Source organism: Chiloscyllium plagiosum, chromosome 4 (assembly GCF_004010195.1).
Source record: "Chiloscyllium plagiosum isolate BGI_BamShark_2017 chromosome 4, ASM401019v2, whole genome shotgun sequence".
Taxonomy (NCBI): Eukaryota; Metazoa; Chordata; class Chondrichthyes; order Orectolobiformes; family Hemiscylliidae; genus Chiloscyllium; species Chiloscyllium plagiosum.
In genome coordinates, this window is record NC_057713.1 from 41,367,335 (window position 1) to 41,380,979 (window position 13,645).

At 41.8% G+C, this 13,645-nt stretch overlaps 1 protein-coding gene across 1 annotated transcript in view; it reads left to right on the plus strand.

Moving 5' to 3' along the window:
• The window catches only part of cdh17 (cadherin 17, LI cadherin (liver-intestine)), a 96,269-nt gene that overhangs the window by 20,162 nt on the left and 62,462 nt on the right, over positions 1–13,645 (plus strand). Inside the window, exons 6-7 of the mRNA XM_043688147.1 lie at positions 4,586–4,720; positions 5,895–6,033. Coding sequence (XP_043544082.1) covers positions 4,586–4,720; positions 5,895–6,033 — 274 coding nt within the window. The remainder of the gene's footprint in view (positions 1–4,585; positions 4,721–5,894; positions 6,034–13,645) is intronic.

Genomic DNA, 13,645 nt, shown 5'->3' on the forward strand with positions numbered 1-13,645 from the left:
ATGAATTCGCCTGGGACAACACTACTATCATAGGGCAAGCCAGACAGAGAACAGCCAGGGAATTCCTAGAGGCATGGCATTCATCCACAAACTCCATCAACAAACACATCGACCTGGACCCAATATACCAACCACTACAGCGGACAGATGAAACTGACAACCGGAAGTGGCAGGGACAGACCACTATAAACACCGGAGGAAACATCAAAGAAGCGCTTCGCAGGAGGCTCCCAAGCACTGATGATGTCGCCTAGCCAGGGGACGAAACGTTTGCAACAAAAACTTCCAGCTCGGCGAACAGAACCACAGCAACGAACACCCGAGCTACAAATCTTCGCACAAACTTTAATCTACAAAGGAGAATCGACAAAGCGGACTGGGATTTGAAATATGATTTTTTGTTTGTAAATTTTAATCGTAATTTTATATCTAACCAGCATTGTAGAGTGGGAGGTAAAAGATAGGTTTAAGAGAAAGGAGTTGTAAATAGTTATTGGTTTTAGTATTCTCTGTTGGACTTAAAGAATAAGGTTGTCAATTTTTTATTTAAATAATGACCTCTGGGATAGTTCTTTGCCTCTCAAACTTTAACAGATTAAAGCGTGAGGTGAGCTTCTCTGTGTGTGGGGTTTACATTAGCAGAGGGGTTTACCTAGTGTCATAACAGCTTGGGGGTGTTTGTCTGATGTGAACAGGTTTAGACAGATCCAGTCTGAATTTGGACAGGTTGGAATAAATTTGGGGTATGAAAAAGCCCCACAAATTTAAACGCATGCAGGTTAGTGTCCTAGATCTTTAAACAAAATGCAGGTAAGTCAATTTGTTTAATTTAGGTGGTTTGCGGTTGGTTAAATTAAAAGTGAGAGAAATAGCTCTTAAAATTGCTAAAGAAGTTCTGGAGTTTGAAGATGATTCTCAAATTTGCCAAGTAAGTGTAGAAGGAAAGAAAAAGGCCATACTTTTATAACTAGCAAAGAAGTTAGATTTGGGTTAAGCAAGCACAAAAGTAAAGCTGACATTGTAAGGGAGTTACTCAAACACTTAGGTGTGTCAGAGAAACAGACAAGTGCAGTAGAGTTTGAAAAACTTAAATTACAATTGAGGAAAATGGAGTTAGAAGGTAAAGGGAGAGAGAAAGGGAAAGAGAGAGAGAGAGAAGAGAGAGCGAGAGGGAAAAAGAGAGAGAGAAGATTCTTAGCTGAGCGAAAAGAGAGAGAATTTTAACTTGAGAAGTTGCAACTTAGTCAGCCAAGTCAAGTTAACAGGATGGAGATTAAAAGAGAAGATAGCGATATATACAAATATGTCAAAACTCTGCCACATTTTGATGAGAAAGATGTTGAAGCTTTCTTTATTTCATTTGAAAAATTGGCTAGGATGATAGAGTGATCTGAGGATTTATGGGTTATGCTAGTTCAGACTAAACTGGTAGGCAGAGCTAGTGAGGTATTTGCTGCGCTGTCAGATGAGGGGTCAAGAGATTAGGAAGAGGTCAAAGAGACTATTTTAAATGTTTCTGAAAAGGTACCAGAAGCCTATAGACAGCAGTTCAGAAACATAAAGAAGGAACCAGGTCAGAATTACTTGAGTTTGAAAGAATTAAACATAGTTATTTTGATAGATGGGTGCGGGCTTTAAAGATAGATGAGACCTATGAGGCTCTAAGAGAGATTATTCTGCTGGAGGCGTTTAAAAATTCACTTCCAGAGATGATAATAATTCAGGTCAAGGAACAGAAATTTCAGGAAGTGAAAAGGGCAGCAGAGTTAGCAGATGATTACATGTTGGAGCATAAGACAAGCTTCTGGCCAGAATTTTATCCTGTGAGGGATTGAAGGGAAAAGAGGAGATCCTACACTATGAAAGAAAGAGTAGAAAATGCTGGCAAGAGTGTACCATAGGTTAAAGAAGCCCAAGAGGGTGGAAAGCAGGTGAAAGGCCTCAGGCATTTTCACTGTAATGGAGTGGGACAAAGAAAATTACAATGCTGGTGGTTTAGAAGGGTACTGGGAAAAGGTGTTTTCACTGCCAGAAGATGGGTAAAATCACAGTGCTGGTCGTTAAAGAAAGGCACTGTGGGAAAAGATGTGGTAAAAGAAGCTAAGCCAGTGGCAATAGGGAAAGTAGTAAAGGAAACCCCAAGAAGAGTTGAGGATCTGCAGGAGAGTGCACAGCCTTGGCAGGGGCTGGGTATGGAGTTAGTACCTGATCTCTACAAAGAGTTTGTCTCTGGGTAAAGTTTACTCAGGAAAAACAGGGGGAGAAGGACAAGAAGTTATAATGTTGAGAGATACAGCATCTAACCAGTCTTCAATAGTAAGAGATGAGCAAATTTGCACTCGTTCTGATCTGTCACCTTAGGGTATGGTAATTTATGGGATCGATGGACAGAAATTTAGCATTCCCCTATGTAAGATAGGGCGGTATAGTGGCACAGTGGTTAGCACTGCTGCCTCACAGTGCCAGAGACCCGGGTTCAGTTCCCGCCTCAGGCGACTCTCTATGTGGAGTTTGCACATTCTCCCTGTGTCGGCGTGGGTTTTCTCCGGGAGCTCTGGTTTCCTCCCACACTCCAAAAATGTGCAGGTTAGGTGAATTGGCCATGCCAAATTGCCCGTAGTGTTAGGTGAAGGGGTAAATGTAGGGGAATGGGTCTGGGTGGGTTGCGCTTCGGTGGGTTGGTGTGGACTTGTTGGGCCGAAGGGCCTGTTGCCACACTGTAAGTTATCTAATCTAAACTGCAAGATCAAGTTGCAATACCAACTCAAGATTGGGGAAGTTACAGTGGGAGTGATTGACAGAGTATCAGTTCCAGGAATCCAGTTTGTTTTTGGGAATTATTAAGCAGGATCCAAGGTGGGAGTGACACTCCTTGTTGTGGAAAAGCCCAAAGAAGACCAAGAAACTGAGGAGTTAAATCAGAAATATCCTGGTATTTTCCCAGACTGTGTAGTAATCAGATTCCACTATCTTAAGTCACAGCACAAAGCAAAAAGTAAAGAGAAAGATTATGGAGTTGAGGTTCAGTTAGTGGATACCCTGTTTGACGTAATGGTGCAGGAAAAACCTAAACAGGCAAAGGGTTAGACAGAAGTGTTTAGTCCTGAAAGGCTAAGGGTCTTGCAACAGAAAGACAAGACAATAAAAGATATATATGAGAATGCGTACTCTGAAAAGGAGGCAGAGGATATTCATGAATAATGATTTGGAGAGGCCGGTGTTGGACTGGGGTGTACAAAGTTAAAAATCACACAACACCAGGTTATAGTCCAACAGATTTAATTGGAAGCACTAGCTGTCGGTGTGCTGCTTCTTCATCAAGTGAAGGAGCAGTGCTCTGAAAGCTAGTGCTTCTAATTAAACCTGTTGGACTATAACTCGATATTTGTGAGGGTTCTTATCTGAAAGATAGAACCCTAAAACAGAAATGGAGACCAAGGCAGGTTAGTGCAGAGAAGTAATGGGCTGACGTGCACCAGATTGTATTGCAGATAGAATACAGACAAGAAGTGTTATGGGTAGCACATGAACTACCTGTAGGAGGTCATCTAGGGATACAAAAGACTCAGGCTAAGGTACAAAAACAGTTTTATTGGCTGGAAAGCACAAGAATGTGGTTAACTTTTACCATACGTGTCACACATGCCAAATGGTAGGTAATCCACAGGCGGTTATAAACCAGCCCCTTTGTTACCAATTCCTTTATTTTACATAGGTTATAATTGATTGTATAGGTCCCCTCCATAGAACTAGAAATGAGAAAGAACTGGAGAACAGGTGTTAGGTTCACATTGGAGCCTTGTTGAGGTACACTGTGAGTTGAATTTTATATGTTTGAAAGTAGGTAGGGGCTCATAAAATTCACTGAGTAGTCTGCCTGCTACCATCAACCAGTGCCAGCTGTTATGGGGATAATGGAGGTGATGGCAATTAATGGCCACTGAAAGGCTTTATTATGTTCTTTTACCCTTGGCAGGAAATCACTCTTGTCAAATGATAGCCTGGTGGCTTTAGGAATATGGACTGGTGTCAGGAAACTGAGGAGTACTCCATTGTAGAACCCTAGGCTCAAATAGGGCACCATTCCACCACCTGTCACCCACTACACCAACTTTCCCCCAGTCTGTCAAACTTGGGCCCTCCAACTCCCACTCTTCTCATCCAGGCCTATCAGAGAAACCCCCTGAGTCAGGGCTCCAAAAGCTCCTGTGTTCTGGGACTGCCTGTAGTCCCAGCAGTCGCCAGTTTTTAAACCTGGGGTTGCAGGGACTACTGAGCTGCTGGGCCTCTGATTGGCCAGAAGCAACCCCCCACCCCTCCATCCACATAATTGGGGAAGCAGAGGTCCCACCTTAAAGCAATTATTCCTGCTCCCAGCATTAAATTACTGAGCGCAATAGTCAGGTTGCTGAGGACCTAGCTGCCCCATAACATCCACCCTGTAACTCCTAAGATACTCATGCAGATACAATAGAATTTTACTTTAGTTATTTTTATTGCTGATAGTAGAATAATTTGGTACTTGATTGTAAAGTTTACAGTGTCGCACCCACACTAGATTATTATATCATTTCCTTCACTATAGTTTACATCAGAGAATGTTGATGTGACGACTTTTGCAATAATTGGTGAAACAAAAGGCGTGTTCAACATTTTAGACAACTGGTTGGTTGCCAATGTGACCCTGGACCGTGAAGAAAAAGCATCGTATGAATTAAAGGTAAGCAGAAAGAATAAATTCCAAATACTGAAACATTGCTGTATGTCAGCGATGATGCAAATATATAGGTTGAAAAGAGATGAAGCCAATTACATTGGTTGATGTGTGCAGAGCGCAGATGCTCCGCAAACCAGTCTCTGAGTCTACATTTAGTCTTGGGGAGCATCTTACATTCACCGATGGCAATGACAATGGCAAACACAGGCCTGTTGTGTCTGTAAAGTCCTTCTTACTAACATCTGGGAGGATCCTATTCCATAAGAACTGAGGGTGCCGAATGTATAGAACGTAGTCTAGTTGAGAGCATCAATGTTCATCATCAACAGTGGCTTAGTAACAGCACTACTGATGATGAGGGCCATGTCCTAAAGGATATAGTTGCTAAACTGGGTCAGCGGCACACAGTAAGGGAATGAGTAAGAGGGAAAATCTATTCAACAATGTCCTTCCAAACAACCTGTCACATATACATCCATCAATGTCAGTATCAGTAGGAGTGACAACGGCACAATCATTGTGAAGAAAAAGACTCATCTTCACGTTGACGCTACGATCCATGATATTGTATGGCACTACCATTGTGTAAAATGGGCAGGCTTCAAATAGATCTAGCAACTCAAAACTGAGTATCTGTGAGACACTGTGGCCATCAGTAGAATTGATCCAAACACAATCTGTGACCATACGGCTTAGTGCAACCCACATTCTACTATTGCCATCATGCCAGAAACTGCATCAGTAATATCGAAACAATGTATCTACAATGCAAGATAACTATCAAAAGCAATATGCAGAACATAGGGCTAAACAGTTTAACAACCAGTGGATCAGATCTAAGCTCTGTATTCTTGCCACATTCAGTTGTGTATAATTGTGGATGATTAAACAAGAGGAGGAGACTCCACAAACATCCTCATCCTCAACAATGTGGGAGACCAGCACATCAGTGCAAATGATAAGGCTGAAGTATTTGCATCTAGCTTTAGCCAGAAGCACTGAGTGGGTGATCATCTCGGCCTCCCTCCCAATTCACGAAAAATGCTATCCATGACCCCCTCTCTTGGTGGAAAAGTGATAGATTTGAATGGCTTCTTTTTCATGCAATTCTCTATTGGTGAATAGAATGATTTAATTTTTTAAAAAATAATTGTTGTCTCACCTTCTTTGCTTTTAGATAGTAGGTCAAAATGATGCTCACGAAACAGTTGAAGGACCTGAAGTTGTCACTGTTTTACTTCGTGATATAAATGACAATCAACCAATATTCACAGAACAACAGTTTGATGGAGTTGTCCGCCAGAATTCCAGGCCTGGTATGTGACATTTCTCTAACTAAGGTCCAATTACAAATGTGGATAATTTTGATACTTTTTCAGTTCGAGAAGGTAGCTCACTATCCACTCAAGGGCAACTGGGGATGAAAAATAAATGCTGGCACAGCCAGCGAATGAATGAATGAAGCAATTGGATGACAAAAAAACTGCTATTGAGAGTGTAATGGGGCAGACAGTCCCAGGTTCAGTTGTGAATTGTCGAGTAAAGTCAGTGGTAGCTATGCGAAAAACCATAGTTGTTGTCTGCAGAGAACCAAATTGTGTTGGAAGTCTTAACTCCAAGGGAATTCCAGACAAGGAGGTTAATTGAACCCTTTTGTGATTTCTTAATTTCTTTCCTAGTTCCTTAAACGCTATTTTGTAGGACCTCATCCCTCTTTATATCAATATGAACATTGGGAAATTATTCACTGTCACTGTTGCGCATGCTCTGTAGCTGATTAGTAACATCCTTGACCCTGGCATTAAGAGGCAACCCATTATCCTGGACTCACAACTCTGGCTGCAGAAATAGTGTCCATTCCCCAGTTGCAGAATCTCCATCACTACTGCTTTCCCAATCTTCCTCCTGCTCCCTCTTCCCTACCTTCTCTTGTATAGCTCAGAATGAAGTTGTCTTTTTTTAAATTCATTTATGGGATGTGTGAATAGCTGGCTGGGTCAACATTGTTATTGTCAGAACCTAATTATCCTTTGAACTAAGTGATTTGCTATAGGTATTTCAGAGGACAGATAATGGACAACCATATTGCTGTGGGTTTGGAGTCACATATAGGCCAGACCAAGTAAGGATCACAGATTCCCTTCCCTAAATGCCATTAGTGAATCAGATTTTTTAATGACATTTGCCAATGTTTCCATGGTCACCGTTAGGCTTTTTAAAAATTAATTTTTAGAATTAAATTTCATACTCTTATTGAATTCAAATTTTATCATATGCCATGGTCAGATTTGAACTCAGAACATAAAACATTAACCTGGGTCTTGGAATTACTAGTCCAGTGTCGATGCATTACTAGATCATTGCCTCACCTATGGTTTAGAGAGTGAGATGTACTGAGGGAATGCTGTACAATCTGCCTGGTCCTCCTTGAATGCCTGGCTGTCACTATTTTCTACCTACCTACAAGCTCTTAAAGTATGGATTGGGCATGTTAATAAACTCAGCCTCACAAAACATCTCAAAACTGTCAATGTCACAATGCAATAAAGTGAAGGCAGCGCTGCTCAAACTCCAAAACCTGCAATATGACTTATCAAGACTATTACATTTTCTGCACACGTGATTGTGCATGATACACAGCATCCTGTTGCCCTGCCGTGCAACAAATTATTATTCCAAGGAGTTGAGATGTTCTGCCTTGCCCTTATTACACCATTAATTGATGTAGCAGAAGTGAATTTCAGACACAAATAAAAGCTCACTACCCACTGACTAATCAGCTCATTTCCTTAATTTGATGCCACGTTACTCACCAGGGTGGTTAAATTCAACATGTTACTTAAGTCCTGTTATTTACAATACTGAAAAATTCAGAACTCTTTAAAATTGCATTCCCTTTCTTTTTCATTTTAAACATCCTTAGATTTAATTTATTATTTGAAAACTGTAGTGATAAGACAAATGACAAATTAATTTGTACTAATGAACTCATTTGGACTTACTTTACAGTTAGTTAGCCTAATTAAAGTATAATAACAATTAAGAACATAATTTAAAATGAAAAAACAATTCTGATTGTGCTCATCCCATGTGACCCCTTGTTCTGTGGCAGCAGTTTGTGATATACCTCTGCTTTTTACCATTATTCTTTCCTCCCACAGTGTTTTACTGCTATCATTCTGCTGATGTTTCTCATGCTATTTCTTAAGGCTTCTCTGTCCTGATTTATTTTGTTGCACTTCTTCGTTTGATGTTTCCATTGCTGCTTGTAAAAACTCTTCGCTTCCGGTGGGCAAATTCCTGCTTTGCTATTGCCAGTGTTTCCTGCACTCTACTTCAGGTGTCCTCTCTTGTCCTCTGCTTCTCTAAAATACATTCATTTTATTAAAAAAAAGACTTACTTGAGACATGTATGACCCTGACAAAATCATATTCATTTCTCACTTGACCCTAGAAGATGGTCCTTGCCTGTGGAGTTCTTCAGTTGGTGCAATCTTTGTAGCATTGGACTTCCCACTATAGTAAGTGGGATATTGCTCTAGGTCATTGATCCATTGATAATGAATTACATAGAACATGCAGCACAGAAAAAAGGCCATTTGGTTTCTGAATGAGGATCAGAAGTGGGAGAAATCCCAGTTTTGTGAACCTCACTTTTACAAATGACCTGCTACACTTCGGAGTTCAGTCAAGAATACACACTGGATTGGGAGCCTGACCAGGCGAGTCAGGAAGATCCAGGGAGACATCCTGATACCTGAGGATGACTGGGCAAAAAGTCTTCTTGGAAACTGCAGCACATTACACAAGTTTGGAAATAAAGAAAAAATAGGATACATCCCTCCTACTCCTGCATTCATATTTTATAATTGTATTTGTCAACCTTCACGGGGTCATCAGTGGTCTAGTGGAGTTGTCAGTGGACTAGTAATACAAAGGATTATGTATTCTGGATTAGTGGTGCTGGAAGAGCACAGCAGTTCAGGCAGCATCCAAGGAGCTTCGAAATTGACGTTTCGGGCAAAAGCCCTTCATCAGGAATAAAGGTAGTAAGCCTGGAGCGTGGAGAGATAAGCTAGAGGAGGGGGGGGGTGGGGAGAAAGTAGCATATGGTACAATGGGTGAGTGGGGGAGGTGATGAAGATTGTAGGTCAGGGAGGAGAGGGTGGAGTCGGTCTGAAAAATGAGTTATGGCACATTTGTTGCAAAATCATGCGACTAGATCTCCCTTGATGTCAAGATCATCTCACTCAATCTTTTGCGCTTTTCGCAAGCAGCATAGCAAGGTTCATGCTAGGCAGTAGCAAGATGCCAATCGATGGGGTCTAATACACGTTAAATGTCTTGTTAACGCCACAACTTGCCTCGTTAATATTCACCCTGCTATTTTACCAAACACACCAAATAAGCTAGATGTCAGAAAAACATAACAAAGAAACCACAGTGAGCACCTTGGTGGATTCAGTTCATCACCTGTTCTGAAAAACATCCCATTCACTGACATCTCGGGGCAAACTCCATTGGCACTGGTCATATTCACCCATGTCCACAGACATTGGTGGCTGACATGTGCCAGCTTTTCAGAACCCTCATGGCACATCTCTGATCCACTTATAGGATACTTCTCCATTTCAGTGTTGCACCCTGGGCTGTTATTGTACTCATCCAGTAAGGACATTGTGCTTAGGGGCATGCACCCAGTTCATAAATTGCTCCAGGCTGCATCTCCTGGCTATTCGCATTGTTTCATAATACTCACTCAATCTAAGCTTAGCTTGATGCTTGCAGTATCCCTAGCATGCCTTTTTGTGCTTCGCCCCCTCAACCAGAGATGCCAAGCTCATATTACTGCTGTCTTGCCATACCTTTTAGCACAGATACAAAGCCAGAAAGTTTGTCAACAGGCTCCTTTGAGTGTTAGACTTAGGTCAGGGGTTTCCAGCACAAGGGCAGCCTCCAATACAAGTCCAGGCTCTGGCAGCGGTGGCCAGAGTCAGGATCCTTCCTTTTTAAAGGATAAGGAGCCAAATGATGGGCAGGACGTACCTGTCTTGAGCCCTCGATTCCTGATGAAAGGCTTTTGCTTGAAACATCGATTTTTCCTGCACCTCGGATGCTGCCTGACCTGCTGTGATTTTCCAGCACCACTCTAATCTTGAGCCTTTCTGTCCTAGCGTGGGCTATTTACCTCATGGATTGAATTAGAAGCAGGTATTACGGGAGATCAAAGTAATTAGATTAGATTAGATTAGATTACTTACAGTGTGGAAACAGGCCCTTCGGCCCAACAAGTCTACACCGACCCGCCGAAGCGTAACCCACCCAGACCCATTCTCCTACATTTACCCCTTCACCTAACTCTATGGGCAATTTAGCAGGGCCAATTCACCTAACCTGCACATTTTTGGATTGTGGGAGGAAACTGGAGTACCCGGAGGAAACCCACGCAGACAATGTGCAAACTCCACACAGAGAGTCGCCTGAGGCGGGAATTGAACCCGGGTCTCTGGCGCTGTGAAGCAGCAGTGCTAACCACTGTGCTACCGTGCCGCCCACATAGGCACAGGCTGATGATCTGGAAACATGAGTTCAAATCTCGACACAAAAATATGGAATTAAAATCTAATCTAATAGTGACCAACTAACCACAGCCAATAGTTGTAAAATTTGATTTAGTTTACCAAAATCCTTTCTGGAAGGAAATATGTCATCCTTAACCAGTTTGGCCCACATGCCACTCTGGGCCCAGAGCAATGTGGTTTATTCTTAACTACTCTCCGAAACGTTCTAACAAGCACTCAGTTCAAATGAAACAACGGGTGGACAAAAAGTGCTGGTGATTGTCAGAGATGCCCATATCCTTTATAACAATAAATAATCTATCCTCCTGTTTCAAGCTCATAACCCTTTTGCACACACATCCATCCACATGTCCCTCATATACCCTGTGTCAGCCCATGCCCCTGTATTAACCCCCATGACACTTCATACATTTTGTACAGGTTTACTGGCCCTCCTTGCCACCTTATGTCTATTTCATGTTGCCCCACCATATGTCTCAGTTATCTCCATGGATCGTTATAGCTCTGTTGACAACCTTTATATCTCACTCACCACACTTTTCCCTTTTCTTTCCATATCAGGCCACTTATTATCCAGAATGCGTATTAACCTGGCAGCATTATGACACAAAGTAGTGTTACCAGTCTATTGGTTATGTTATTATTATAAAAATAACCCTCTCATTAATGCAAAGCATACATCTAATATGGTGAAATTGTTTCAACAAATCCTCAATGATAACACTTTCATTTAAGTTTTTAATAATTTATGTAAACCATTTTACTAAGACAGTTAAGATATCTTATGTCAACAAACCTGGCACTCAAGTACGAAAACCTTATGTCAGTAAACAATTCTGTTCAACAACCTAGTGGAGAAAATTATGAAAGTGAGAGTTTGAAACATCAATTAAGCAGCACAAACCTATAATGCATTTGCACAAAAAGATACTCTCAAATACCCACTTATTTTAACTGCACATTTTGGACAGTTTTTTGACAACCATGCAAGTCCCAATGAGCATATGTACTTTCTACACACAAGCATGCTTTTTCACAATCCCAAAAGATATCTTACTTCCACCAAAGTTGTCCCAAAAACAACATTCAGCTCACACCACTTCACTTCCCTCATCACCATTCAATCCCTTGCCTTATGTGTGCCCAGCCATACAACATAATCCACTGTGAGCATTGGCCTGGTATCCCATATCCCTATATACCAACGTAGTGCCTAATTCCACCTGCAGTTTGCCCTTTACTTACCATGCTAACTGTACAATATTCTGGAATGCAACTCCTACAATAAGAAATTTTATACTACCTAGACCAACACAATTTGTTTAATTGAGGACCCATTAAACCCAAGCAACATTTATTCTTTCTGCCATGATTCACAGTGGCAGCAGAATGTACTATCTACAGGAGGACTGCAACAACTCACCAAAGCTCCTTTAATAGCACCTTTCAAACCTGCAAACTGTAGCATTGAGAAGGACATGGGTAGTTGTTGCATGGGAACACCACTTCTTGCAAATTTCCTTCCAACATACACCATCCTGACTCGGAACAATACTATTTTCCCTTTACTGTTGCTTGGTCAAAATCCTAGTATTCCTTCTCCAAAAACCTTTTCGGTGTCACTGCATAACAAACACCACAAGGACTGCAGCAGTTTGAGATGGTAGATCGCCTTTGCCTTCTCCAGGGCAATTAGGGATGGATAATAAATGTTGGCTTTTGTAGCAATGACTAACAAATCCCATGAATAAATAAAAACAAATCCACAACTACCCATGCACATAGGAGAAGAAATATATTTGTAGTACATAAACCTCTATATTGCAGATTGCTCTCTTGTTATTCATAAATAGATATTTTGATACTTCCAGACACCTCTTGACAGGTGAAGCTGTTGTTGATAGCTTGTGATAAGTTTGACAATTTCAAAGGCTTTATGCAACATTTATGCACAATCCCTTCCATAGTTAACAGTCCCAAGGGCATCTGATCACAATTACCCCCAAAGGACTACTGACACCTACCTCCAAAGGATAACTGAAGCCTTTACCAAAAGAACTCTTATCTCTAATCTGTTCCAGGACCATATTTGAAGGCGTAGCTCAGTTCTCCAAAGGAGTACCCCATCTATCCAAAAGAAACACATTGAAAACAGATCTGTTGTTTCCCAGTCTATTTTTCCCACTCTAGCTTCTACATTTCACAGACTCCAAAAGAAATCACTGCAGGTAAATGGTCATTTAAATGATTATCTGTGTCCTAAAACTGGCTTATCCCCAATCTCACTCAGTGATAATGAGGCAGGCTGGGATTTGGGGAAGGACCTACAATTTATGACAAACCCTGTCACTTTCACGGCCAGAGATTAGATTAGATTACTTTACAGTGTGGAAACAGGCCCTTCGGCCCAACACGTCCACACCGACCCGCCGAAGTGCAACCCACCCATACCCCTACATTTACCCCTTACCTAACACTACGGGCAATTTAGCATGGCCAATTCACCTGACCTGCACATCTTTGGACTGTGGGAGGAAACCGGAGCACCCGGAGGAAACCCACACAGACACGGGGAGAACGTGCAAACTCCACACAGTCAGTCACCTGAGGCAGGAACTGAACCCGGGTCTCTGGCGCTGTGAGGCAGCAGTGCTAACCACTGTGCCACCGCGCCGCCAGCTTGCTGGAAATCAGGTCTCTTTCTCTATTTACTCCATTCAAACCACTGCCAATTGTATAGCTCTCAAATTAGGTCAATACTTAGCCAACCCTTTCAAGGGATTCAGCCTGCACATCCTTTCCTGATAGGGATAATCTTGCATTTCTTGCTGTTGCCATTGTCAATCTCTTGAAATGAAGCCAATATCTATCTGGCTTCATGATTTGTGCATCCTCAGGTGACTCAACAGGTCAATCCTGAAGCTACATAATCTTGGGCAGAGAGAATGAGAGCCATTCCATGGAATGGGGGTGTTTTGTGTTAGGTTTTTTCTCTCGCTTTCATCTTTTGCCACTTTGCTGCAGTCAGTTTTTGATTATGTTCCTGCTTGTTGGAAGAAATGTTGCCATGTGGTAGAGTTCATAACAAATTCCTCCTCTGCGCTGATGTCAATTTGTTTCCCTTTCACTGAGACTTTCAAAGTGTTCTAAAAAACATTTACCCTGTCCTCCTCAAGATTAGGTGTCATATTAAAGTTGTGAAAAGGCAGTCTGCTTTGGAAGCTAGTGATTTGTCATGAGGATGCCATGGACCAGCAGTTCTGATTTTGCACAATCATGTTTACAATGCTGGAGGGACTTGCTGAGGATGCTGAAGTTTGTTCAGCTATCTTCTCACGTGACTTTG